This window comes from Artemia franciscana, chromosome 17 (assembly GCF_032884065.1).
Source record: "Artemia franciscana chromosome 17, ASM3288406v1, whole genome shotgun sequence".
In the NCBI taxonomy this organism is placed as follows: domain Eukaryota; kingdom Metazoa; phylum Arthropoda; class Branchiopoda; order Anostraca; family Artemiidae; genus Artemia; species Artemia franciscana.
In genome coordinates, this window is record NC_088879.1 from 32,120,452 (window position 1) to 32,146,733 (window position 26,282).

Sequence of the window (26,282 nt, forward strand, 5' to 3'; positions counted from 1 at the left end):
TTGCGTTTCAATTTAGAAAAAGAAGTGAAAGTTTCTAGTACGTCGGCAGGAAAAGAAGTTTTATTAAAAAGCACATAAACATGACCTAGGTTACCAAAAACAGGATAATTAGTAGCCGGATTAATTACGAGTTTAATATGTGAAACCTAATTTTATACATTCAATACTAATTCGCTAACAGATAGACCAGTATAACGATTACTAATATAGTCAATTATTAATACATTAAATAGCTAATTTAGGAGCCTACTTCTTAGGAGTAAGAAAAGACTAACCTAGAAATCTATTTCTTAGGAGACAAAAAGGCCAAAGAAACATAATTTAAATATAAAGAATTAATATTGCTGTAACACGCTTGAGAGAAGAATTATTAATGGATAAAACAGGTGAGATTTCAGATATGGATAGAGTTTCGGCTGGGTGGGTGATGTTTATCAAGCAGAGAGGTATAGCAACAGGGCTGTAGTCCTTTAAGATATTTGAAAAGGTGCTAAGGAAAAGTTTTACTTAAAATAAAACACCTATGATGTACTTAATTAATCTAAAGGATGATTAATGTTCAAACAGTAGAACGTTCACCCGTTCACTTAACCATCACAAAGTCATTTAAACGGTCTTAAAGAAGTTTTTCTTTTTAAATTAACGTTTATTATAAGAGAATATAGTTAATTTCAAGATCTCCGAAGATGGTTAGGAAACATCTTTTGGATGAACATGATAGATAACCAACAATCGTGCTTTTTGCCAACACATACCAAACAAAAAAATTGCCAAACGACTAATTGCCAAACGAGAATTGCCAAAACGAAAAGTGGCACTTCGTCCATTGATATAATAAAGCTTCTTAAAAAATAATTTTAAGGAAATAGTACTTTCATGGGAGAGATCAAAACGTGTAGCAGTGCTACTAAGTTATTAGAAGCAGTACAAGATTCTCATCTTATTTTGAATACCTAAAATAAGTGTTTTGTTGTTTAAAAGCCTCCTTAAACAGCCAATCTTCCCCTATTTCTAGCACTTTGATTATTTCCATGAAAAACTTACTAAAAAAAAAAAAAAAAAAAAACTACTAGCCTAAATGAAAACTTCATATTAAGCTAATCTTGTTACTCCTTATTTCTCTTTTTGAGCTATACAAGCCTACCTTCTCATACAATGGCTAAAAAAATGCTGATTTATGAATTTCAAACCTATACATAATTAAATATATAACATATATTTTGCTATACTAATTCGCAAAATATGAAATTTTAATGTATGATTTATCTATTAATTTTTTTTCATGTATATTCAACTCAAGTTCTCACATAATTGACTCTCTCAAAATAATTGCAATTTTACGTTTGAAAGACAGAGAGACTATAAAGAAGATAAACTGAAGATTGATCTAAATGTAGCTAAATCATCCGTCTCGAAATATCTGAATGAATTGAAATGTCGAAGAATTAATGGAACGTTTTCCTAATTATTCTTTCTATCAGTAACATTCCCCTGGCATTCCAGTGATACAATCGGAAAATCGTAAAATTCCTGTCAAGTACGATTGCCAGAAACAGTTTGCCATCGAAAAAAAAATATCATCTTTGTTAAGTCTAAAGGTCGTATTAGACATTTTCACGCTTCTCAGATAATTGCCAAAATCTTTGCTAAGCTGTTCTCAAAGGGATGATGAATACGACCGTAGATCTAGAGAATCAAGTTATGATTGAATATAAATTGTCCTACTCATCCTGCTTTTGAGAACATTAAAGCAAACGTTTTTTTTTAAAGACTATTTAAGAACAGAGACGGATTTCACCCATCCAACCCTACAGTCAATGCAAATTTCAACCTTTTGGGAGGGGGGAAATCACCCCTAAATGTGAAACGTGAAAATCTCAGATATGAACTTTAGGCGTGTTTTTAATAATCAAACAGATCGTGGCAACGAACTGTAGTAAGGAGCGACCTGGCTCAATAATAACCAAAACTCTATAAAACGGAATTTCTATAACAATAGTCACACCAAAAGATTCGCATTTTAATGCTGATTTTAGAAATATAAGTTTCATTAATCTTAGACTAAATCCATCAAAAGTTACGAGCCTGCGAAAATGTCCCTTATTTTAGAGAACAGGGGAAACACCCCCTAAAAGTCAAAGAATATTGACGAAAATAAAACCATCAGATTCAGCGTATCAGAGAACCCTATTGTAGAAGTTTCAAGCTCCTATCTACAAAAATGTGGAATTTTGTATTTTTTGCCAGAAGGCAGATAAAGGATGCGTGTTTATTTGTTTGTTTTGTTGTTGTTATTTTCCCCCAGGGGTGATCGTATCGACCCAGTGGTCCTAGAATCTTGCGAGAGATCTCATTCTAACGGAAATGAAAAGTTCTAGTGCCCTTTTTCAGTGACCAAAAAATTGGAGGGCACCTAGGCCCTCTCCCACGCTAATTATTTTATATATATATATAATTATTTTATAAATCACCGGATCAAAATTATGAGATAGACATTTTATTCAGCGTAGTCGAAAATCCTTATAACTATGTCTTTGGGGACGACTTACTCCCCCACAGTCCCCGTGGGAGGGGCTACAAGTTACAAACTTTGACCAGTGGTTACATATAGTAATGGTTGTTTGGAAATGTACAGACGTTTTTAGGGGGATTTTTTAGTTTGTAGGGGGGGTTGAAAAGAGGGGGTATGTTAGGGGAACTTTCCTTGGAGGAATTTATGATGCGGGAAGAAAATTTCCATGAAGAGACCGCAGGATTTTCTAGCATTATTAAAAAAAAATGAAAAAATAAATCTGAAAAAGTTTTTTTCAACAGAAAGTAACGAGCAGAATTAAAAGCACTTAAAACGAACAGAAATTATTACGCATATGATGGGCTGACCTCCTCCTAATACCTCGCTCTTTACGCTAAAGTATTTTTAGTAGTTTCAACTATTTATTCTACGGCTTTTGTGATTCAGGGGTCATTCTTAAGAAAATGGGACAAGATTTAAGCTTTAGTGTAAACAGGGAGGTACTGACGAGGGGGTGAACCCCCTCATACACGTAATAAAAACATGAGAATACAGAAGTTTGTTACGTAAGCTAATTTATACGTTAAACATTCGTAAAAAATTAAAAGTTTTAGTTGCCTTTCTAAGTAACCAAAAAACCAGAGGGCAACTAGGCCTCCTCCCCCGCTCCTTTTTTCTCAAAATCGTTCGATCAAAACTATGAGAAAGCCATTTAGCCAAAAAATAAATATGTAAATTTTGTATTAATTATTCATCTGCGGAGAGCCAAAATCAAAACATGTATTGATTCAAAAACGTTCAGAAATTAAATAAAAAAAAACAAGATTTTTTTTAACGGAAAATAAGGAGCGACATTAAAACTTAAGACGAACAGAAATTACTTCGTATGTGAAAGGGGCTGCTTCCTCATCAACGCCCCACTCTTTACGCTAAAGTTTTTTATTGTTTTAAAAAGCAGAGTTAAGAGAAAGAGTCAAGCTTTAACGTAAAGAGCGGGGCGTTGATGAGGAAGCAGCCCCTTTCAGATATGAAGTATTTCTGTTCGTTCGAAGTTTTAATGTAGCTCCTTACTTTCCGTTAAAAAAACCTGTTTTTTTATTTAATATATAAAACAAAGTTAGAGATTATCACTATTTGGAGTTTCAAAGCGTTGTTCCACTGCATAAAGTTGTACTATTTCCAATTAAGACATGTTGCTCTTTATGAAAGACCGCTGACTCGTTTACATACGGTTAAATGGAATGGGTCCCATCAGTATTTGCTCCCCCTGTGAATTTTCCCCTCCCCATTTTTCCTTAGTTTGTTTTATGAGCAAGCCATTTACAAATGAATGAAGGCATAACAATCTATAATTATATTTACAGTACCTTTTTTTATTACAATTGCACATATCTTTTGGAAGATCTCCCCCTTTCTACATAGAAATTTCCCCGGCATTATTGTTAAGCAATTATAGATATTGCTATTGAAACCTTCTAGAAGTATTGATATGCGGCTGAGTCATTTTATATGAATTTTGAGATCAGACTGACTTGTTTGCCGAATTATAGGTGTTCACTCAATGTAAATTCAAAAAATAAAAGCTAGTTACAAAAAGCGTTTTGAGAATGAAAATTATTCTCAGAAAATTAGCAGTTATTTTAAATTTAAAAATTTAATATCATGAAGCAAAATAGTCTGACATTCCAGAAAATTACCCTTAATTTTTTTTTTATGCAGCTTCGATTATCACCATCCCCCTCATACATTCTTTTCCGTTTATTCCCCTTCGTTTGTATTTTTTCAGTCCATATTCCTTTTATTGTAATAATTGCATTTTTATGAACTTTATTTATTTGTATTTAGCTTCAAAAACAAAGGCTTCGTCCCCACATTTATCCGGCTTAGAAATATTATTTCTTCCAAAGCAAGAGTGCTATAATGGCAAAAAATTGACATTCCAAAACATGTCCCTGCAGCTCTTTTTCTACCTAGCTTCAAAAGCCAATAAATATGACTTAGTTTACTTTTTTCAAAAGTGACCTTGACGAAAGGGATATTTCTTTTTTTTCAGTTTTGTCACCACTACTGTCAGAAAGGGAGTTATACATATATATCATCTCCCATTGGACCATCCCTTAACGAAACCAACATTTACAAATATATTATTCTCGTCTAATAAAGCGGCTTTTACTTTGAGGATAAAACTTGTCTCGTGATACAGAAATGACTTTCTTTTTCACACAGATAAGCTTGAGACCCCCAAAACATCCCAAAACATGTCCTTGAGACATCCCAAAACATGTCCCTGCAGCTCTTTTTCTACCTAGCTTCAAAAGCCAATAAATATGACTTAATTTACTTTTTTCAAAAGTGACCTTGACGAAAGGGATATTTCTTTTTTTTCAGTTTTGTCACCACTACTGTCAGAAAGGGAGTTATACATATATATCATCTCCCATTGGACCATCCCTTAACGAAACCAACATTTACAAATATATTATTCTCGTCTAATAAAGCGGCTTTTACTTTGATGATAAAACTTGTCTCGTGATACAGAAATGACTTTCTTTTTCACACAGATAAGCTTGAGACCCCCAAAACATCCCAAAACATGTCCCTGTAGCTCTTATTCTACCTAGCTTTAAAAGCCAATTATAATTGGCTTCAAATTGGAAGAATATTTCCAATGTACATGGCCGCTCATACTTAAAGAACTTCCTTGAATACTCATGAATAAATTCCTATTTTGAATTATTAAACGACGAAGCAAAAAAGTTGCACATTTTCTTGCTTCTCTTTTTTATTGTTATTTTGTAGAATAGAAGCGGTAGCTTCAGTACTGGACTTCACTAGAAAACAGAGAATGTTTCAACACAAGCAACCTCGAAGACAACGCTGTTTTTCCATCACACACAAAAAATAAGAATCTAAGTGGAGTAAAAGCCTTTTCCAAAGAAGGTGATTATTATTTTTTTTCCATCCAGGATCTTTTTGATCGTGGTTAGAATTTTTATTAGTTCCTATGTTTAAATTATTTTTTCTTCTATTTCGCTGAAATTCAACTCACCAGACCAGTGGCGTTGACCACCAAAAATGTAATTTGGGGGGGGGATTTATTTTTCAAAAAACACTGATATTGAAAAAAAAAATACAATTATAGTTGTTGTTTCTTCATTTTTTCAATGTAAATACAAAAAAGCTATTTCCAATGAAATTACCAAAAAAAGCATTTTTCAGAATCTAGGGGGTGGGGCAAATCTAGGGGAGGGGAATGACACTCCCTTCCCAGCTGCTACCGCGACACCAGACTAGAAGCAGTGACAAGTGTAAATCCTTTAACACTGGAAATTGAAATCCAACTAGTAGTGTATTTTTGATTTCTGTGCATTCACCAGCAATTACCACCGCTTACAATACTCAGCGAACTTGGTAAGCGGTAATTGACTATAATGAGATCTTGCAGTAACAATGTAGCTTATTTTGAAAAAAAAGCAGTTTTCAGTAATTTAACTAATATTTTGGGTGTCGAACAACTTCAAAATGAACGTTCATGCCCGATAGGACGAATCAGCCGGAAGATTGGTCCAAGAAGCTTGTGGAAAAATGAGAAACATTGGATCTACAGAAAAAGAAAGCATTTGGGTCAAGACATACAGTTTTGGCTCATCGACAACTAATACATCCTAACCACCTATATATCGGAAATTCATTACTTTAATTTTTTTGTAACTAAGGAGAATTTACTATGACTGTCAAAACTTTCAATCAAAGCGGTTTTCTCACAAATAAAAAGAATCTAATAATGATCCGTTTATTAGTCTGGGATGAGATGGCAACACTGTAATCACCACCAAACATGACCACGGAATTTTTTTTCGAAGAAAATGAGCAACGTCATCGTTCTAAATTAATAAAAATCGAGCATTTTTCTTTGGAAAACTTCACGTTTTTCAAAATAAGCACCGTTTGTTTTTTAAACCTTTCTCTGAGACTTTCACTGTCATTTAATAGACTTTCATTGTCACATAAATTGCATTACCCAAAAAGACACGTTTTTCGAGCCTGATTAATAAGTGTCCAGGACAATTCTATGACAATAAAAAAAGATGACAATAGTACATACAACATTTTTTTCTAAATTGATGATAAACATCCATTTATTATTTTTTTTTTTAAGAGAAGTTCCAATTTTCGCAATATGTAGACCGTTTGTTCTTAGAACCTTTTTCAAATCTATTATAGTTTTTCATTCTCCCATAAATGGTACGGCACAAACATATAGTTTGATTCAAACATGATTAACAAGTGTTCTTGGTAATAATAATGACAATAAAAAAGATTCATAACTGACTACTGACAGACAAGATTACTTTTACTGTAATTATCACTTTCAACTACAACTGATTACCAGCTTTCTTTCTTGTACAATAATCCAAAAGCAATTTACGTCTAAAACTCTGTTTTCCAAACAAATGGTCTGGCTAATATGGTCATCTATTTGACAACCTGATAGATGACCCTACGTAAATTACCCTTAAAGGTCAATGAACCAAGAAAACAGATGAGATTGGCCCAAATGGAATCCGTGACAATTCAAAAAGAATCAAGACATCAAACATCCTTGGCAAACTGATAGAAAATGAAAAGTGTTTTATTTTTGTTATAATCTCATATTCGAAGATAATATTCAACCTTGGAGGTAGCGATGACAACCTTCTCGGAGTGACCCTAAAATTTTCAGGAACAAGTATGGGTCTACTATTACTAATTACAATCACCACCCAGCCACTGGTTGTTTTGCTTTTGCTAACAGCCAGTCTGTTTTTGTTTTGTTTTTTGTTTTTTCGCACTGTTTTTTTTTTGCTGATTATGAGTATCGTATGCACTTTTCTTCAGCTGGGTTTTCAGCAGGTAGTCGCTGATGGGTAGTTTATTTTTATTTTAATTTTTAGTGTGTGTATGTGTGTGTTTCTTTTCCTTGTTTGTCTTTTGTTTTTCTTTTCCTTCTCCCTGTAATCCCGGCAACAGAGCCTTGCGGGGGGGATTTGATGTTGATTGTTTTTGCTGACTATCAGTATCGTACGTATGTTTGTTGTGGTTTTGTTCTTTGTTGGAGTAATGAACAGTCTCTTAATGAAGATGTATCTTAAGGTTAAATATTCTTATTATTATTATCAATATGTGCGGACTCAAACCTGAATCGAGGGTCAGACCGCAAAAGTCCATCGTAGCTTCACACCCAAAAGAAATAAAGCAAAATACATAGCACCTAAAGCCACTGAACTATTGGTGCCCCCCCTCGGACATGGTATTTTGACATAGGGATTGTTTATCTCGTTTTCCCCTTTCCACCTTATCTTCAGAACTAGAACTAGCAACTCGACTTCTTTTTCCCATTCTCTTGTGGAATGTTTCTTGTGCTATGGTCGGCACTTCATACGTCCAAAAGGACTGACCTCTCCCTGCATTATTTTGGCAGCCATTACTGACTTCAAATCACCCAACCACAGCAGTATATACCACAAAATGCTCTGCCTCTAAGCGGGATGTAACTTTTCAATTCCAGAACTAGGCCAATTGAATCCTTTACTGTCATAGTTTTGAAAAATAAACGAAATCAATCAATTAACTCATACATGTCTTTATAAAAAAACTGCACATTGAGATCAATAAATTTTGTTTTTTAGCAGAAGATAAAATATAAAAATGAGAGAAAGAGAAAGAGAGAGAGAGAGAGAGGGAAAGAGGGGAGGGTTAGAGAAGGAGAGAAGGGTGTATTGGAGCTGAAATGAATTTTGTGATGCAAAAAATTTTAAGGGTACCTAAATTCCTGCATCAAGCAGCACTGAATCCCTTTGGTAGCCAACATAAGTTTTGAGTCTACTTATTTTCCTATAATATTAAGTTAGAAAATTCTCACCTCCTAGTAATTTGTTAAAATTCAATATAAGAGGTACTGCATTCCAATTAGTACGCGCTACTTTTCGAAGAAATTGAAGAAAACCAATTTGAGGGGAAATGGGGCCTATAGATCCTGGTGGTAAGTCAAGGTAGATGCTTGCCACAAGCAATTCCGTCACGAGTTCTGGCACTTGTAAACTGAGCATGTGCCCAGCAATCCATCTCTTAGCCAATCGGGCGGCTGTTCCGAAAGAAGGATATTGTGACTGTAACCTGTAACAAAGATTGACTTCCCTTCTCAATCAGCTTAAATTTGTAGAAAAAATAACAGAATATAGTCAATAGTAAGGTCTGTTTCTAGATAATAACAATAATTAACGGGCAAGAATGTTCCGTCACAAACCAATAAAAAGACATAATGGTAAGTCTGCCTCTGTTATATTTTGGATATTAAGCAATATTCAACGTCTAATCAGAACTTTTAAGGCTATTTCGAGTAGGTACTATTGCCCTGTCAACCATACTAACAATTAAAATTTTTCTTCTATATCCAAATTATATATAGTAAATACATACCCTGATAAACCCTAATTTAACAACATCGACTGATTTCCGCCATGTCGTTTTTAAAGACCAAACAGTGCTTTTAAAGAAAGTCGTTTGGAAATATGTTTTTGAATGAAGGATACGTTTTTCTTCGAGCTGCATATTAAAACTAATGTATCATAATGAAATAGATCTAATAAATGAGCAATTTTGAAATTTTCCATATAACAAGACTGAAGATAGAAGAGATAAATCTAGCTTTTCACATAGCAACATCTTGGGGGAGGATGTATTATCTTAATATTTTGATATCTGAAAATGATTGTCAAAATCAAGATATGAAAAGTAGAATCCAAAATGGGAAAAAATTGCTTCCTTTTATGGTACTAAAACAAACATGCACTTGAAGGAGGTTATGACTTTACAAGATTCTCCACCGTCAGTACAAACGAGCAAGAGCTGGGCTTCGAATATATATATATATATATATATATATATATATATATATATATATATATATATATATATATATATATATTTTTTTTTTTTTACCCAATTCTTCAGTTGGGACGGGGGTCAGTGGCGTGACTCTGTAAGCATAGCCAGAGTCGACCCAGCTCTAAATGGGTACCTGGAGAAATCTGGGGAAGGTAAACAGGAAGGGTGTGCGAAAGCACAGGATGGCTGGCCCCCAACCCCCCATTGCACTTCCTGGCTGAAGGGCCAAGAAACGGAGATCAGCACCGCCGGTAGGGACTGTAAAGTCTAATGCCGTATCCTTTACCTTTTATATATATATATATATATATATATATATATATATATATATATATATATATATATATATATATATATATATATATATATATATATATATATATATATATATATATATATATATATATATATATATATATATATATATATATATATATATATATATATATATATATATATATATATATATATATATATATATATATATATATATATATATGCACCAAAGTCGTAAACTCTAAAAAATAAAAAAATTAAACAGCCTGTGATAGCGAACTGTAAGATCCCATTCATAATGAAATTAAATAAAAAAAACAAGTTTTTTAACTGAAAGTAAGGAGTGACATTAAAGCTTAAAACGAACAGAAATTACTCCGTGTATGAAAGGGACTGTTCCCTCCTCAACGTCCCGCTCTTTACGCTAAAGTGTGACCCTTTCTCTCAATTCTACTTTATGAAACAGCAAATAACTGTATCTACCTTATAGCAGGCAAAACATTCAGTCTTCCGCATTTTTAAAACCCTTTCGGATTATTAAGCAAATTTAGTTCACAATTTTAAAACAGCTAAACGAATACAAACCTAATTTTCGTTCTATATGTATATTTATTCATTTTTTTCCCGCTAAATTTTTATTAGATCTACTTTCCATAGCAAATATTCTTCACCCTTCAAATTCCATTACCGAAAAGAAAATAAAAAACCGATGAAATTGGAGACTCTATAATAAAATTTGCCATAGAGTTTATCATTCATGAAAAAAATCAGTTGAAAATAGAGTAGTTGTTTCATCTGAACAATCGCCGCTATACTTCCTTTTTTATTCCTACCTCTTCTCCTCTCAGCGGCATTACATTCCAAACTTTTCAATTAAACATTAAAACTCTTTTCTCTCTTCCGATAACACAAAAAACTTTCATCAAAATTTTTTCCTTCTTCTCTCAGCCTATTCTATTACCAAAAAGAACATAAAACTGGTAAAATTACAGCTTCTACCATAAAATATACCACAAAGTTTATCATTCATGAAATTAAATAGATTAAAAATAAACTAAACAATACAGGGACGTCTGCTCCCCAGCCCTAAATTTTACCGAGCTTCTGAGCACTTTTATTTAGATTAGAAAATAAAACTTGATTCTTGTAATCCCCCCCACCCAAAAAAAATCCTACTTATGTACATGAGTTGACATAGGCCTACCTGAAAAGCTTCTAAGACCAAACGATATAAAACGATAATATTCACTAACAGTTCTTTATAGAAAATAATTTAAAACATTTAGACAATTGCAAAATACAATTTTCTTTCTATATGTATATTTATTCATGCTCTTACAATTTCTATAAACAACTATTCATCTCTTTACTTCTTGAATAATTCTTTCCGCAGCCTATTCGATTAGCAGAGACAAAAATAAAAACTAATAAAATTGCAAAACGATAGGATAAATAAGAGCCCAGAAACTTTTATGATGAAATCGTGTCCCGTTAGTGGAATCCTATCTTGCAACCTCTACTATAAAATTTGCCGTAAAGTTTACCATTCACATAAAAAAAAACATTTAAAATGAAATGATTAATAGATCCAAACAGCTTCTTAAACAGATTTAAAGGAAAGGATAATATTCAATACCAATCGTTTAAAAAAGGGACAGAAAATTGTTAAAATTCTTTTCCATTAGCACACAAAGCTAATTACGAACTGAAAAACGCTTAACCTAGCATTAAGTCGAATTTCACTTTCCGATAAAATATTCTTCAAGTATTTGCAGTAGCATTCCTAAGAGAGGGCTGATACATGTCTGAAAGGGTGTCCAATAAGGTGCAGTTTCCTCGCCTGACTTCTTCAGCAAGTATGCCCTGGAGGCTCACGATTAATGCCCTTCTTTCTTGATGTTGAAAATCATCTATCTGCCCTTTGAATATGGGTCGTACGCTGCAGCAGATTAGTGAAATTTTTGATTATTCTTCAAGATGAACACCTCAAGGTTGGGCTTCAGTTTAATTTAAATAAGTTCAAAATTGTTCTGCTCAATTGGAAGTGCATACCTAGCAAGGCCGTATCTAGTGGGGGTTACAGGGTTTGAACCCCCCAGTAAAAAGTTAACAAAAACGCATATAAGCTAAATTTTTGATACTTTTTTTGTAGTACTTCCAGAAAAAAATTCCCCACCCCGAGCAAAAATCCTGGGTATGCTCTTGCCTACCCGGCTAATAGAACTTTGAAGCTCTGTAGCTCAGCCATCCGATCACTTAGTATAAGTGGGCCTCCCTATCAAGTATTCCTGCAACACGAAGTTGCTTTACATTGAACATCTTAACAATCGAATTCTGGCATCTTATTCCTCTACTGTAACATGTTGACTAAGCTTACACTTAAGAACTATCCTTAACAGTGCATGAACCCTCACTCATATTTTATATATTGCTCAATTTTGAAAAATCCTTCAAAAATCAGAACAATCAAACATCCGTTCGTTGTTTTTCCGCTTCGCAAAATATTTATTACGTTTACCAGCATGGCATGGAAAAATACTAATAGTCCAAAAATACAACATTACGCAGTGATTTACATACATCTGTAATAATTTAAAAACATACAAGCTTAAACGTCACGCGCTGCTAAAATCTCGATAAAGGAAACTAAAGAAAAATTCCCCCTGCGGAAAACTCTCCTCCCCCTCTGTGGAAAATTACCCCAAGTATTAATAACAATCGTATTTTTAAATTTTAAAGTATTTTAAAAATCGCACCCGTGGACAATTTCCACCCTGCAGAAAACACCTCCTAGGCGGAAAAATCTCCCAGCGTATTAATAATGATGGCATATTTAATTTAAAAGTATTTAGAAAATTAGGTTAGAATTAGGCCTAATAACTTCCGCTTTACCCCCTCAAGACCGTCTATTCCAAGCATTTGTGTCGAGTGATCTCTAATTTCAATCAGTGCAAAAAGTGTTCGAAAGATTAAGAGGACCTCGGGGAGTTGAAATCTTATACTTTAAACCCTCACAAGAGTGTACTTAACAGCTCCTTAAAGTTTCTTGGCGATCGGATGAACAGTGTACTATTACGTACGGAACACAAAGACAAACATTCGATTTTATTATTTAATGCAGCGACTTATATATACGTGTTTATTGTAATGAAGTCTCTGTATTGTTTATTGACGGAAGCATTAATATTCTGCTAATTTGTGTTTTTTATTGAAATTTATAAGGAGACTACATTAAATTAGCCTTAATTATACCATAGTAATACATAGATACTTAATATATAATACATATACATACTCTCTATAATATATACATAATACATACTTTCTCAATTACTTCTACAACACTAGTAGTACAGTTAAACTTCCAGGAACAGTTGAATACTAAACTTGAGAGTTTAAAATTTGACAATGTGGAAGATGGATGGAATAATTTCAAAAAAACAATTTGTAAAGTTGCTGATGGTGTCCTAGGGAAGAGTGCTAAGACTGCAACTAGGAATATTAGTGAAAAGGCTTTAGGTTTAATAGAGAGTAGAAGGGGTTTGTATGAGAATTATCTGAGTGATAGGTCGTATGAAAACAAAAGGAATGTAAAGAAAGTGGAGAAAGCATTAAAATATGAACTAAGGAGATGTGAAGTGGAGGCCATGGATAAAATTGCTGAGGATCTGGAAGATGCGGCTAGACGGCATAATAGTAAAATATTATACTGGCATGTTAATAAATTGAAAGGGAGTAGCCAATCCGGACTAGTCCCCTTTAAAGATAGAAATGGGGCCAAAATTAGTGATAAGGAAAAAGTTAAAGAAAGATGGGTGGAACGTTTTGAGAATGTGCTAAACCGAGATACAGTTGCAGGAAAAGATATAGATGAAAATGAAAAAGTTTGTGATACCTTGGATGTGAAGCAAGATTTGTTTAGTGAGGAAGAATTAGCGACAGTACTAAAAGGATTAAAAAATAATAAGGCCCCAGGTGCTGATAGTATGATTAATGAGTTTCTTAAATATGGTGGCTCTGAGGTTAGGAATAAGCTAATGAAGATTATGAACATGATTTTTGAAAAAGGGGAAGTACCCAATGATTTTAGGAAAACCTTAATTAAATCACTGTGTAAGAAAGGTGGCAAGAGTGAGTGTCGTAATTATCCAGGCATTAGTCTGGTCTCTGTAGGTAGCAAATTACTGAGTAATATGATACTTATTAGACTGAGACATGCTGTAGACAAAGTTTTAAGGGAAGAACAATGCGGTTTTAGAAAAGGTTTTCCAAAGATATTTGCGTGGTGGCTAGTGAAGACGGCTTCGCTTTCTATTGATTATTTGCGATAAACGGTAAGCTGCTAGGCTAATAATCAAGAGCTTGTGTGGATTAGATAGACCTGGAAAGCTAATCCACACTGCTAGTTAATTGTGTTTCTGGCAGTGGTTTATGGCGACGATCCGATTATTATCCTAATAGTTTTTATGCAAGCTATAAACTTTGATGTCTTCATTACGGTTTAAACCAATGAATTCAGGCTATGCATAGTATTTTTAGAGATCTTAAATAATCATGATCGATGCCAAATTATTATTCCCACTTTATTGAGACAAGACAGTTAGGGTTGTGGAAGCATGCCGATATTTCAAATATTTTGCTTTTTCAGTCGATGTTTGCAATAATTTTTATTAGATGGTCTGAAAATGTAGCTTGCATTTCCGTTGAGTATTTGCGTTTTGCACTTTTCGCCATTAGGACACAGCGCGTCGTGAATACTCCCCCCCACTTAAACGAGTTTTTCGTTATCTTGTTTCTTGTAAGTCTGAAGAAGAACCGTTAAAAAAACTTCTCTAAAAGTAATAACCCAGAAACTTGTTTTGCTTGAATTATTCTAGCCCTCCAAGTTCAAATTCTTGGGAATTCTAAGGTCAGGTTATCTCAAACTCTTGGAAATAAACACATCCACGCCCCTTTGCCAAAAATCCGTTCATAAACAAGCTTAAGAAAGACATTGAGTGGAACAACGACGAGAAGAGTGAGTTTCTGTAATTGGGTTTTTGATCCCAAAAGATCTTCGAAAGAAAACTATATTAAAGAATTATTGACCGGAGATGAAAGAAGGCGTGTAACTCAAACAATGATAAGAAACCTTCAATTAAGGTCTTCCTTGATCGCAAGGTCTTTGACAACAAGGGGTGACCTAAAATGAACTTGACTCATTTAGCTCTTCTTTTGTTAAAAGAATGAAGATATAAGGCAAAGATATGTGGATCGACTGTTCTAGTCTTTTTTTTTGTATATCATCATACACCAAAACAGTATATCACCCACATTGATCAAAATATTCTTCAATTGTTAAGACAGAGATAAGGATACATGCATTTTAAGTAGACGTTATAGTCATGGTATAAAAAAGCGTGTCAAAAATAAGGTTTAGAAAATTTTTCCAGATCAAAGTCTAACGAGAAAGAGAAAGAAAAATATAAAAGAAAACTTTTTTTTCCAAGAACAATAACCCACAAAATCTTTTTGAAAAATGAACTACAACGTTAGAAATTTAGAGTTCAGAAATTTGAACAGTACATTTCACGTTGTTTTTCAGGAATACCATCACCTAAGCTTAAACCAAAAAACTTCAGAAATTTTAGCTAAAACCCATTTTTAAAAATTCTAATGCTACACGCATACTATCAATGCTACAGGCAGGAAATGATTGCAGCATCCGGCTACCTGAAGCTAACACTGCTACGTACGGTCCTCCTCCAGAGTATTTTGCTATTAGCTATTATGGGGTTTGCCAGTTATAAAAAACTCCAACATTTTTTTGCATGCTGGCCAATGGTCTGCGCTGCGCAGGTACTGATCTTCTGATTCAAAACCTTTGTTCGGGAGTGGAATGTATGGCTGGGGGCAAATCATCTGATTTAGAGCTGAGCCGACTCTGGCTGAGATTAAGTCACACCATTGACCCCCCGTTCTAAACCAAAGAACCAATGACACCAGGACTAGAACCCCTACTTCAAGATATCAAATCTAGAGAGCTAACCTCTCGGCTAGGGTGGCTCAACTCCACTACAATCTATGCTAGCAATTCCGGATGATGGCCATCCAAAACATTTTTTCTCTCTCCTATAAAAATACCGTCTTTCTGAGTTGTATTATTCACACAAATCTTATTCACAATATGATTTGCTATTAAGGAAATTTAATTAGCTCTAATTAGAGCCAATTAGATTTTCCAAAGGATTTTGTGGTTGTTGGAAAAGCTTATGAACAATTCAACTTGATTTCAATTAGTGCCTGTTAATCCCCGGCATTAATAAAATGTCATTGTGAACGGGCCTTATACGTGTTATATAATCAAAAATACTTAAAATCAAAATGTTAATATTGTTTCTTTCTTCTTTCATTTTGAGTCCAGTAGTTCTAATTATATTTAATCTTGTGTTGTTTTGGCTCATTTTCGCATGTAATTCCAACTCTCTCAACTATGGGTGTACACAGGGGGGAACAGCTGATGCAGCTTTTTGCACTGACAACAAAATAAGATAGTTTCTTCTAATTGGTTTTTATCGGCTGACCTCTTTTAATGAAGTCAGTGAATGAACAAAAAAAAAACAAAGTTTTACAAATCCAAAGAACAAAAGTTTACGAAAGAACCAAGTGATGGAAAAGAAAATTAGATTGATTGAACCAATAATAAGACAAAGTGAAGCAAGAATTAGCTATTAGTTATTACAGGACATGGTAATGTATCCATCTTTATTTTAATGCAACTGAGCTAAATAATAGAAAATACTGATTGTTTAAAACTATTTCAAACATTGTATGAAACTACTTTGTGTTATTTATTTGATTTAGGATGGGCGTTTGACTTTTATTCAGAGCATAGAAGGAGAGACAGAGAGAGAAGGGGGAGGGATGGAAAGAGGCGGAAAGTGAAGAGGGGATAACACATAACAATGACATAACAAGAGAGACACAAACATAACAATGCTCTGTAAATCTAAGATAAAGCAGATTTTGTTTAAAGTAATACGAATTTCGCTGCCAAACTTTTCGGAATAAAAGAGATAACAAAATATCAAGAGCAGTCTACAAATTCGACGATAAGATAAAACTTCATTTCTAAAAAGTATTAATTAAGATTGGATATTTTATCTTGTACAACTGAGGAACACCCGCAATGAAGTTTACTTACCCATAAAGAGCGCCAGACAACTTGGGAAGAATCACCGTGTCTTTCTCTAGCTGAATTGAGAAAGCCGTATCACGCTGCTTTAGAACTCCATCGGTATCTTTGAACGTTCGGGCCAAATTGACTTCTCGAGGGTAAGCAATTCTCAGTCGAAACACAAAACCATCCTAGAATAACAAAATGTTTAAATTCAGAGTGTTTTTACACGGTCCGTGCGGAAAATATTTCTAAGATATTTTGTTCTAAGCTTAGGAATTCCGAACTTCTAATTTTATTGCTGGTGTCTAGTTCAAAAATGATAAATTTACAATCAAATAAATAAATAAGGTAATCGGGGAAAAAATTATTAATATATTACTCGACGAAAATAACAAATTCTTAACGGTTTAAAGAAGTTTCGTGAACAGAGGGAGTATTAGGAGGGGACATAGAGCACACTTGCCCCGGGCGCCGAAATTTTTATGGGCCCCAAATTTTAAATAACTAATCCAACGGTTATAATCATCTTGTAATATTTGAAATTTTATTTTTAAAATAAACTAGTCAGCACAGTTGATAAATGAAAGTAATTAACAAATTATTCATTAATTAATTAAATAAAATAAACAAAAAAATAATTACATAATAATAATAACTAAATTAGAGTATTAATAACTAAAATAAATGAAAACAATTGTGTTAATAAATTAAAAGTTTGTTGAACTTTGTCCTGAATTTTTTGGAGATAGGGGGGGCGCTCCTCAAGATTTTGCCCGGGCACAAGAGAGGCCAGAATAGCCACTGGTCGTGAATACCTCTCATCTGATACTTCTTCCCCCGTAAACTGTGCATCGTCACTGTTACATCTAAAGGTCATATGTGCTATTTTCACGCTTCCAATGAAGATGAATAGGATGACTTACATCAGGAGGACCAATCAGTGTTTAAACATACATTGTCCTCTTGGTTCTTCATTTGAGAATAGCGATTTTAGTAAATAATCTCAGAAGCATGAAAATGTAAGATGTGACCTCTTGGGCGTCATATCCATGATATTAACTACCCCTAGTCAATCCTTCCAAACAACTAAAATGCATATTCTTATTCTTGTATAGAAACTAGAACATAAGTCCAAAAGAGAGTTGAAAAAAGAATAATGCCTTAACACGAACTAATTCAAAAGGATTACTAAGCTTGTTCATACATTATTACACTAAACTTTCCTAAATGTTGTTGAATTAACGTCTACTTCCAAGAGTTTCAATTGCTGTGTTCAGGATGGTCTTATTTTTACATGCATGAAATGCAAAGAAAGGAGTACAAAATACAGAAAAATAAAATAAAAATGGAAACAATAAACAAAAAAATAACTAAAAAAAAACCAATAACATCTCAGCTACTTCTATAACCCAATTGATAAATGAAAAGTCGACAATATTTTCTCGACCCTTACAGAACCTGTCCACAAGCAGGTCTATTTTTGACGAAACATCAAAAACGCCATATCTACTCGAAATGTACCGTTTGCTAGTCAAAAGCAGCAACTGCAGAAGATATTTGCAAAAAAGGACGAATCTAAAGTATATGTTATATATAAAGTTTATATTACTTCTAATTACTTCGCTTGACATCATCGTAATGATAATGTCATATTTGACATCACTATTTATCTTTGTGGTACAGAATTACTTTCTGTGAAACTTTTTCCAATCAAAAAAACACAGAATTATCTCTTCAAACATGCTGAAAGCTTTTTATATAGCCTAAGCAGCATAATGAACCCTGTTTCTAACGACAATTAAGCTGTATAGAGAAGAGTGAAGTCCCGATAATTTAAAAAAGTAGTTAATAAAACATCAGAATTTCTACAAGGAAAAAAAATGACAAGGTTGACTATTGATCTGATAACAACCAATTATTTGAAAAAGAATATAAAGTTTTTCAAGCTAAAGCAAGAAAAATTTGATATTGATATCTTAAATTTCCCTAGTGCCTTGAAAGCTGACCTAACTGAATCAAGACCGAAGTGGATACCTTAATGAAGTTGACGAAATACTGGTATAATCATGCTACTAACAGACGCTTCTAATAAAAAAAGTAAGGTACACTAGTCAGTAGAAGTACATAACCCCTTCTGTCTAAAGATGATCGAGGTTTAACTATCCGGTTCAAAAGTTTGATTTTCTTGCCACGGGCCAAGTTTCTAATACCGCTACTCAGAAATGAGACCGTCAAGCGTCTTATGCGGTTTTCGATTTTAATCTAACCTTGATTTGAAACTGGCTCCAGCCTACCTGTCTGTTAGATCGGAGCTTTTCAGTAGAAAGCAGAAACATGGTTCGACTGAACGACAGTTAGCTGCATAATCTCAAATAGTAATCTCCGACATAGGCTATAAAACTCAACTTCAGCGCACACACTGCCGACTCTGGGTCAGGGTTGCCACCATGGTCAGTTCCTAAAGTGCTAAAATTGCACAAATTTGCGGGCTAAAAAGACATTTTTGGTGCTATAGAAAAAATAACTGTAATAGTGCTAAATCGCACTTTCTTGCAATTTTAGCACTATTTTCGCAGCCCTGACCAAATACTATAGTCCTACACATAATAAAATAGTGCTAAAATAGCACCTTCGCGCTACATGTAGCAGCCCTGCTTTGGGTCAATAACTAGCTAAAACCATGTTTTGTCCCCAGGGAAGATTATACACAGCTTTCTCATATGTAACTTCATATTCATCAATCCGTTCTGAGATCCACACTCTCCGTAGAAAGCGGACCATTACCAATTTCTAACAACAAGCTAAAATTAGCAGACAAGAAAAAAAGAAGATAAAACCAAAGTGTGGCTTCCGCAACACAATAATATATAGTACTACTTAATCGAATAAGACAAGGGGTTTGATTTCCTTTAAGCTTTTATTCCCTTCATTTTCTTTATTTTTCACTACTACTAATCTTTCATATGTCTACGGATATAGAAAGCAAAATTTCTTACTGAACTTTTCAATCATCATTTTTTTTTTTTTTTTTTTTTTTTTTTAAGAAAATAAATCCTAAAAATGTGTCTACAATCGAAGCAATCCATTCCCTTCTTTTTCTGGAAATTGAGTGGAAATACTTCACTGTCAGAGTGTCATTAGTGCGCTGTCAAACTTAGTTCATCCCTGTCTTTCGGGACCATTCGAAATGGGGATTATTTTGTATGCTTTGAGCGTGCTTGCCATTTTAACGTCCTGACTGATTGAATCTGGTACTCGATAAAAGATTTGCTTTTCAGCTGTCATTTCCCGTGTGGAACTGATGATAGTAATTCCGTCAATTGGTTTTCAGCGATTTTAAAATAGAAGAAACTTTTTTCTTGTCTGTTTTTTGTTTTCTTGGGAAATCGACTAACTTAAATCAGACCAAAATATATTCTTATTTTCCTGAAGGAATATATAACAGTGTGTCATAGCCAAAGTGTTACACATCAATATTTCGAAAACCATCCAGACGAATAACAACCACTTATAAACAACGAATAGCAGCAGCATAACACAGTTGAAAGCTAATCTGTAAAAACGTTATTCTTCTTAACTGTTAAGTTATATATCAGGCTACAGGGCATTTTTTGTAATCCTTTGATGTCTTTCTTTTTAAAAATCACTGAAAAACAAGCGAAAAACTTACTATCATCAATTCCATACGAGAAATGACAAATGAAAAGCAAACCTTTTCTCGAGTAGCCAGGTTCAATCAGCCAGGATGTTAAAAACGGGAAGCCCGCTCAAAGCAAACAACATAATCCCCATTTCAAATGGTCCCGAAAGACAGAAGTGAACTATGTTTGACAGTGCACTAATGACACTCTGACACTGAAATATTTCGTATCAATTTCAAAAAAGAAAAAAATGGCTGCTTAGATTGAAAACAAATTTTAAAGATCAGAATTCCTAATATAAAATGAAAGAATATTCAGTGGGAATTCGCTTTTTCTTTTATATATGTATATGTTACCGTGAATGTCGACATTCACCGGTGAATGTCCGATATGCTTTTTTTTCTCCTTGGATTTAGTCACTGTTGCCAGTCAGTTTTCAGTTTAATGCAAGGTTTGATGGTGACACGTTAGGTTAGATTTGGTTAGGTTAGGTTTTTAACCCATTTCTGATATTTATAATCAAAGTTAAATTTAATCTAACCTAAACTAATATAATCTAACCTAACTTTAACTTTTACCATAATAGCTTGCGTCAGACTGAAAAAGATGACTCGCAAAGCTAGTTGAATCAAAGCAGAGAAAAAGGATTTTCGGACATTCACGGTAAAATATATACATATGTGAGATTAGTCGGTAGTACGGAAAACTAAAACCATAGAAACAAATATTTAAAATTATATACGTAAATGATGCGTATTTTTATGTACTAAAAAAAACAATTAAATTATTAACGGTATAGCAATGGAATTGCTTGTAAAACAACCATCTAACAATAGAATGATAAATTAGGTTTTCTTTGGTTTGAGTTTGACAGTTGGGTCAGTCCAACCGTACCAGAGACAACCTAATTTATCATTCTGTTGTGCGTATTCGTGCTATTGCATGGTGATATTGGAAGTTATTAAGATGTGAATGTTGTTAATTGTTTTCTTTTCCCTTTCTATATATGTTTTACTTAATTTGGCTTAATTCATTTTTTTCCTGATGATTAAGGCTTCCTGATGCAAAGTCAAAATATTCAGATTTCTTTCTTATTTTAAGTTCGTTTGTTTTTTGTTTTTTTTTGTACAATGCTTTGTTTTAAAAAATTACACCCGTTTTCTCAATATTCTATTTTGTTAAATTCTATAAATAGAACGGCAGTGTAGTTTAAGAAATTATTTGTATAAGATCCCTTTAATATTCCTAGTCAAAAAGTGTGTTATTAGACACAATGTTAACTCTAAACCCATTTCTAGCTTTTCTATCTCCAGTAGAATCCAAGTTTTCAGACTCAACAGCTTTAAGTATCTAAGTAGTAGTAGTAGAACAATTTTAATGAAAACAATCATTTTTTATGTAATAGCACAACAAAAGCGGAGCTTCTGAGGATGTACGAAAAAGAGTAAGAGTATGGAGCATGAGACCATTTACCAAAACAAGCATAAAAATAAACAACGAAACACTACAATATAAATCAGATTTAAACTGGTTGAAATTGCCATTATCCTTAATATCATTACTAAGTTAAGGACATCTTTATAGTCACCAAGAACAGGGTTTAGTATCTAATTTAATGTCTGTTTCAGCATTCCAATTCTTACTAACAATTTCCGATTGTCTCAATTTGAATGCTAAAAACATAGTCGTTAGCTGAAAAAAAAGTTACCAACAATTCAAAGAAAAATATTTATAAGACGAAAGATTTAAAAATGGGACCTTCAAATGTAAACAAAGATTTAAAAATAATATTTTGTAGTTTAAAAACAAGCGTAAAACTGCAATATCAAAACCCTAAAAGAGAGTAGTCATCCGAAGTTATCTCTTAAATTAAGAAACTAGGTTTTATTTCATCGAATCATAAACATCGAGTCATAAACCACAAAATACAATTGGAAAAACAGGGAATTTTTTCCGTAAGACACTGGAATTCCAAACTTTAAGTCGACCCTATGACTAAGAGCCGTCCTCAGCATAGCACAAATGAAAATATACAAAAGAAATTTTAAATTAAAACATAACCTTTTCCTTCGAATCTTTCGATTGGAAGGAATCATAATGCGTATTTTTTATTAAAATACAACCGGAAGATCCTTCGAATCTTTCGAAATTAGCGACCAAAATCTTTTGAAGTACAAAGGACAGAGAAAATGAAATCTGACTGTTTGAACTGCCTAGGTTGAGGTTCACACCAAGCAAACAATAAACTACATACGCCTTATATCTATATACAAATTACACCCAGCAAACAATAAACTATATACGTGTTATATCTTAAAAATTTAGGATGATCTTAGAACTCAGTTTTTCAATGAAAAAGACTCCAGACGTAGTTATGCAGTTGTTGGTAAAGACGGTTGGTAAAAGACGAAAAAAGGAAAACTGTGTAAAAATCAGCAAAAAATGAGCTAAAAAATATAGCACCAAACAGCTTCAGAAGGTGAAGCTTTGGCACTTGAACAAAAAAATATATATATCAACAATTCGGAGAAACATACTGACAGGGTGGGATATTTGAAGTCGAATTTTCAATTTACACAAGCACAGAAATGTCATACAAAACTAAAAACACAAAAGTTGCTCATGGTTGTCTGTTATGTAACCAAAAATTGCAATTTTCGGCAATATTGTGGAAGAAAATTTTTAGTAACTTTTTCTACTCTTATTTTTTTCGGTAAAATAGCGGAAATGCGCCCTTAAGGCAAAAAGTCATAAGAAGTTTGAAGAGAGATTTTCATCCGCCTTTAATAGGAGCGAGTCCCTGAGACAATATGAGAATGCACTTCAGAGAGAATTGAGGGTAATCGAATTAAGATATTCCATTATGATGATGCCAACCAAAGTAGATGATTAGAGCGAAATAAACACTTAACCTAAAAGCTTTATGGAACAACAATGAAACAATGCATTATATCTTTTAATTCTCAAGAGAAGCAGAAAAGCAAAGCAATTTCAAAAACATCAATTTTAAATTGAGAAAAACAGTTTTGAATTATATTAGCTATAGACTTAACAACAGCGCTTGGTTTGTTAGTTCTGTCTTTGTTCGTGTACACGCTTTTTGCTTTGACTGTGACATTAAAAAAGGAGATAAATAATTTCAACAAGAGAGTGGCAAAAATTTAACTACTGTTATATAAAGCCCCGTCTTATTAGGTTAAATTTAAAAAAAGTATTTCAACTGAAAATAAGGAGCAACGTTAAAACTTAGAATGAACATAAATTATTTCGTATATAAGGGGGGATGTTCTCAATGCCCCTCTCTTCACGCTAAAGTATTTTAGAACTTATAAAAAACGTGCTTATTCCAATTAAACGGCCTTTGTGTTTCAGGACTCGCTCTGAAATAATTGGAACAATCAGTCAAACTTTAGCGTAAAGTGTGAAGTGTTCAGGGGGGAGGGCAGCCCCTCTCATATAAAGAATAAATTCTGTTCGTTCCGAATTTTACTTTTGCTCTTTCCTTTCAGTTGAACGAACTTGTTTCTGGTTATCTAATTTCTGATCGTTATTCAAATAATACCGGTGATCTCCAGCTCCCCTCCATGGAGAATTCCCTTGCCCAGAATATTTCGCTAAATAAAATTCTTCCAGAGTAAAATGCCTCCCCCAGGTTGTTTACCCCCAAGACAATTCAATATCGCTGAAAATACCCATGGAAAATTTCTTGTGAACGATTCCGCCTGAAAAATCCTCCTCAGTAAACTTTCATTTAAAAAAGACTTTGATTACTGATAGTTTTTCAAATCATGTCGAAAATCCACCCTTCGTGAAAAATATTCCCCCGAAAATCCCCCACCCCAAGTGGAAAGTTATCAAATGGAAATTGATGCTAAAAGATGCATAAAAAGAATCGGATTTTCATGCTGATTCTAAATATATAAGTTTCACCAAATTTAGTCTTTATCATCAAAAGTTAAGAGCCTGAGAAAATTTGCCCTATTTTGGAAAATAGGGGGAAACACCCAGTAAAAGTCATAGAATCTTAACGAAAATCACACCGCATTCGGCGTGTCAGAGAACCCTATAGCAAATATTTCAAGCTCCTTTCTACAAAAATGTGGAATTTCGTATTTTTTGCCAGAAGACAAATCACGGGTGCGTGTTTATTTGTTGTTTTTTTTGTTTTTTTTTCAGGGGTCATCGTATCGACCTAGTGGTCCTAGAATGTCGCAAGAGGGCTCATTCTAACGGAAATAAAAAGTTCTAGTGCCCTTTTTAAGTGACTAAAAAAACTTGAGGGCACCTAGGCCCCCTCCCACGCTCATTTTTTCCAAAGTCAACGGATCCAAATTTTGAGATAGCCATTTTGTTCCGCATAGTCGAAAACCATAATAACTATATCTTTGGGAATGACTTACTCCCCCATAATTCCTGGGAGAGGGGCTGTAAGTTACAAACTTTGACCAGCGTTTACATACAGTAATGGTTATTGGGAAGTGTGCAGACGTTTTCAGGGGGATTTTTTTGGTTTGGGGTAGGGTTGAGGGGTGAGGGCTATGTGGGAAGATATTTCTTTGGAGGAATATGTCATGGGGGAAGAAAATTTCAATGACGAGGGTGCAGAATTTTCTAGCAATACTATAAAAAACAATGGAAAAATAAGCATGAAAATTTTTTCAATTGAAAGTAAGGAGTAGTATTGAAACTTAAAACGAACAGAGATTATTATGCAGGTGAGGGGGTTCTAAAAATAATTTAGCATAAAGAGCGAGGTATTTAGGAGGAGATAAATACCTTGCTCTTTATGCTAAAGTATTTTTAGTAATTTCAACTATTTATTCTACGGCCTTTCTGATTCAGGGGTCATTCTTAAAGAATTGGGACAAAACTTACGATTTAGTGTAAAGAGCGAGGTATTAACGAGGGTACAAATCCCCTCGTATACATAATAAAAATATAAGAATATAAAAGTTTGTTAGGTAAGTTAATTCTTAAGTTATATATATTTTTTACTAATAAAAACGTTCGTTAAAAATTAAAAGTTCTAGTTGCCTTTTTAAGTAACCGAAAAATTGGAGGGCAACTAGGCCTCCTTCCCCACTCCTTATTTTTCAAAATTGTCTGATCAAAACTAAGAGAAACCCATTTTGCCAAAAAAAGAATTAATATACAAAATTTCATTTTAATAATTTAAGTGCGGAGAGCCAAAATCAAACATGCATTAATTCAAAAACGTTCAGAAATAAAAAAAAACTAGTTTTTTTTAACTGAAAGTAAGGAGCGACATTAAAACTTAAAACGAACAGAAATTACTTCGTATATGAAATGGGTTGTCCCCTCCGCAATCCCTCGCTCTTTACGATAAAGTTTGACTCTTTGCCACAATTCAACTTTATAAAATAATTAAAAGCTTTAGCGTAAAGAGCGAGGGATTGCGGAGGGGACAACCCATTTCATATACGGAGTAATTTCTGTTCGTTTTAAGTTTTAATGTCGCTCCTTACTTTCATTTAAAAAAGATAGTTTTATTTTAATTCCCATACAAAATCCGCCTTTCTCAATTAAAAATCAACCAGACAATTCTTACCCCGCCGGGTTTCCTTATATGCTGAAATTGATATAGTGATTTTTATCAAGATCATATGATTTTTCAGGGGCGTTCCCCCTTCTTTTTACGAAAATTGGACAAATTTTCTCACACTCGTCACTTTTGATGGGTCCGCAGAATTGGTGGTTGGAAATATATGCCCCAATAATTACCCAGGCATATGCTTCAATAGTTCCA

At 33.7% G+C, this 26,282-nt stretch overlaps 1 protein-coding gene across 1 annotated transcript in view; it reads right to left on the bottom strand.

The window, feature by feature from the left end:
• Window positions 1-26,282, bottom strand: part of LOC136038146 (nucleolar protein 6-like) — a 246,634-nt gene that overhangs the window by 20,540 nt on the left and 199,812 nt on the right. The window contains exons 15-16 of the mRNA XM_065721187.1: window positions 16,899-17,062; window positions 8,415-8,668 (exon numbers count right to left, since the gene is read on the bottom strand). Of these exons, the coding sequence (XP_065577259.1) occupies window positions 8,415-8,668; window positions 16,899-17,062 (418 nt within the window). The remainder of the gene's footprint in view (window positions 1-8,414; window positions 8,669-16,898; window positions 17,063-26,282) is intronic.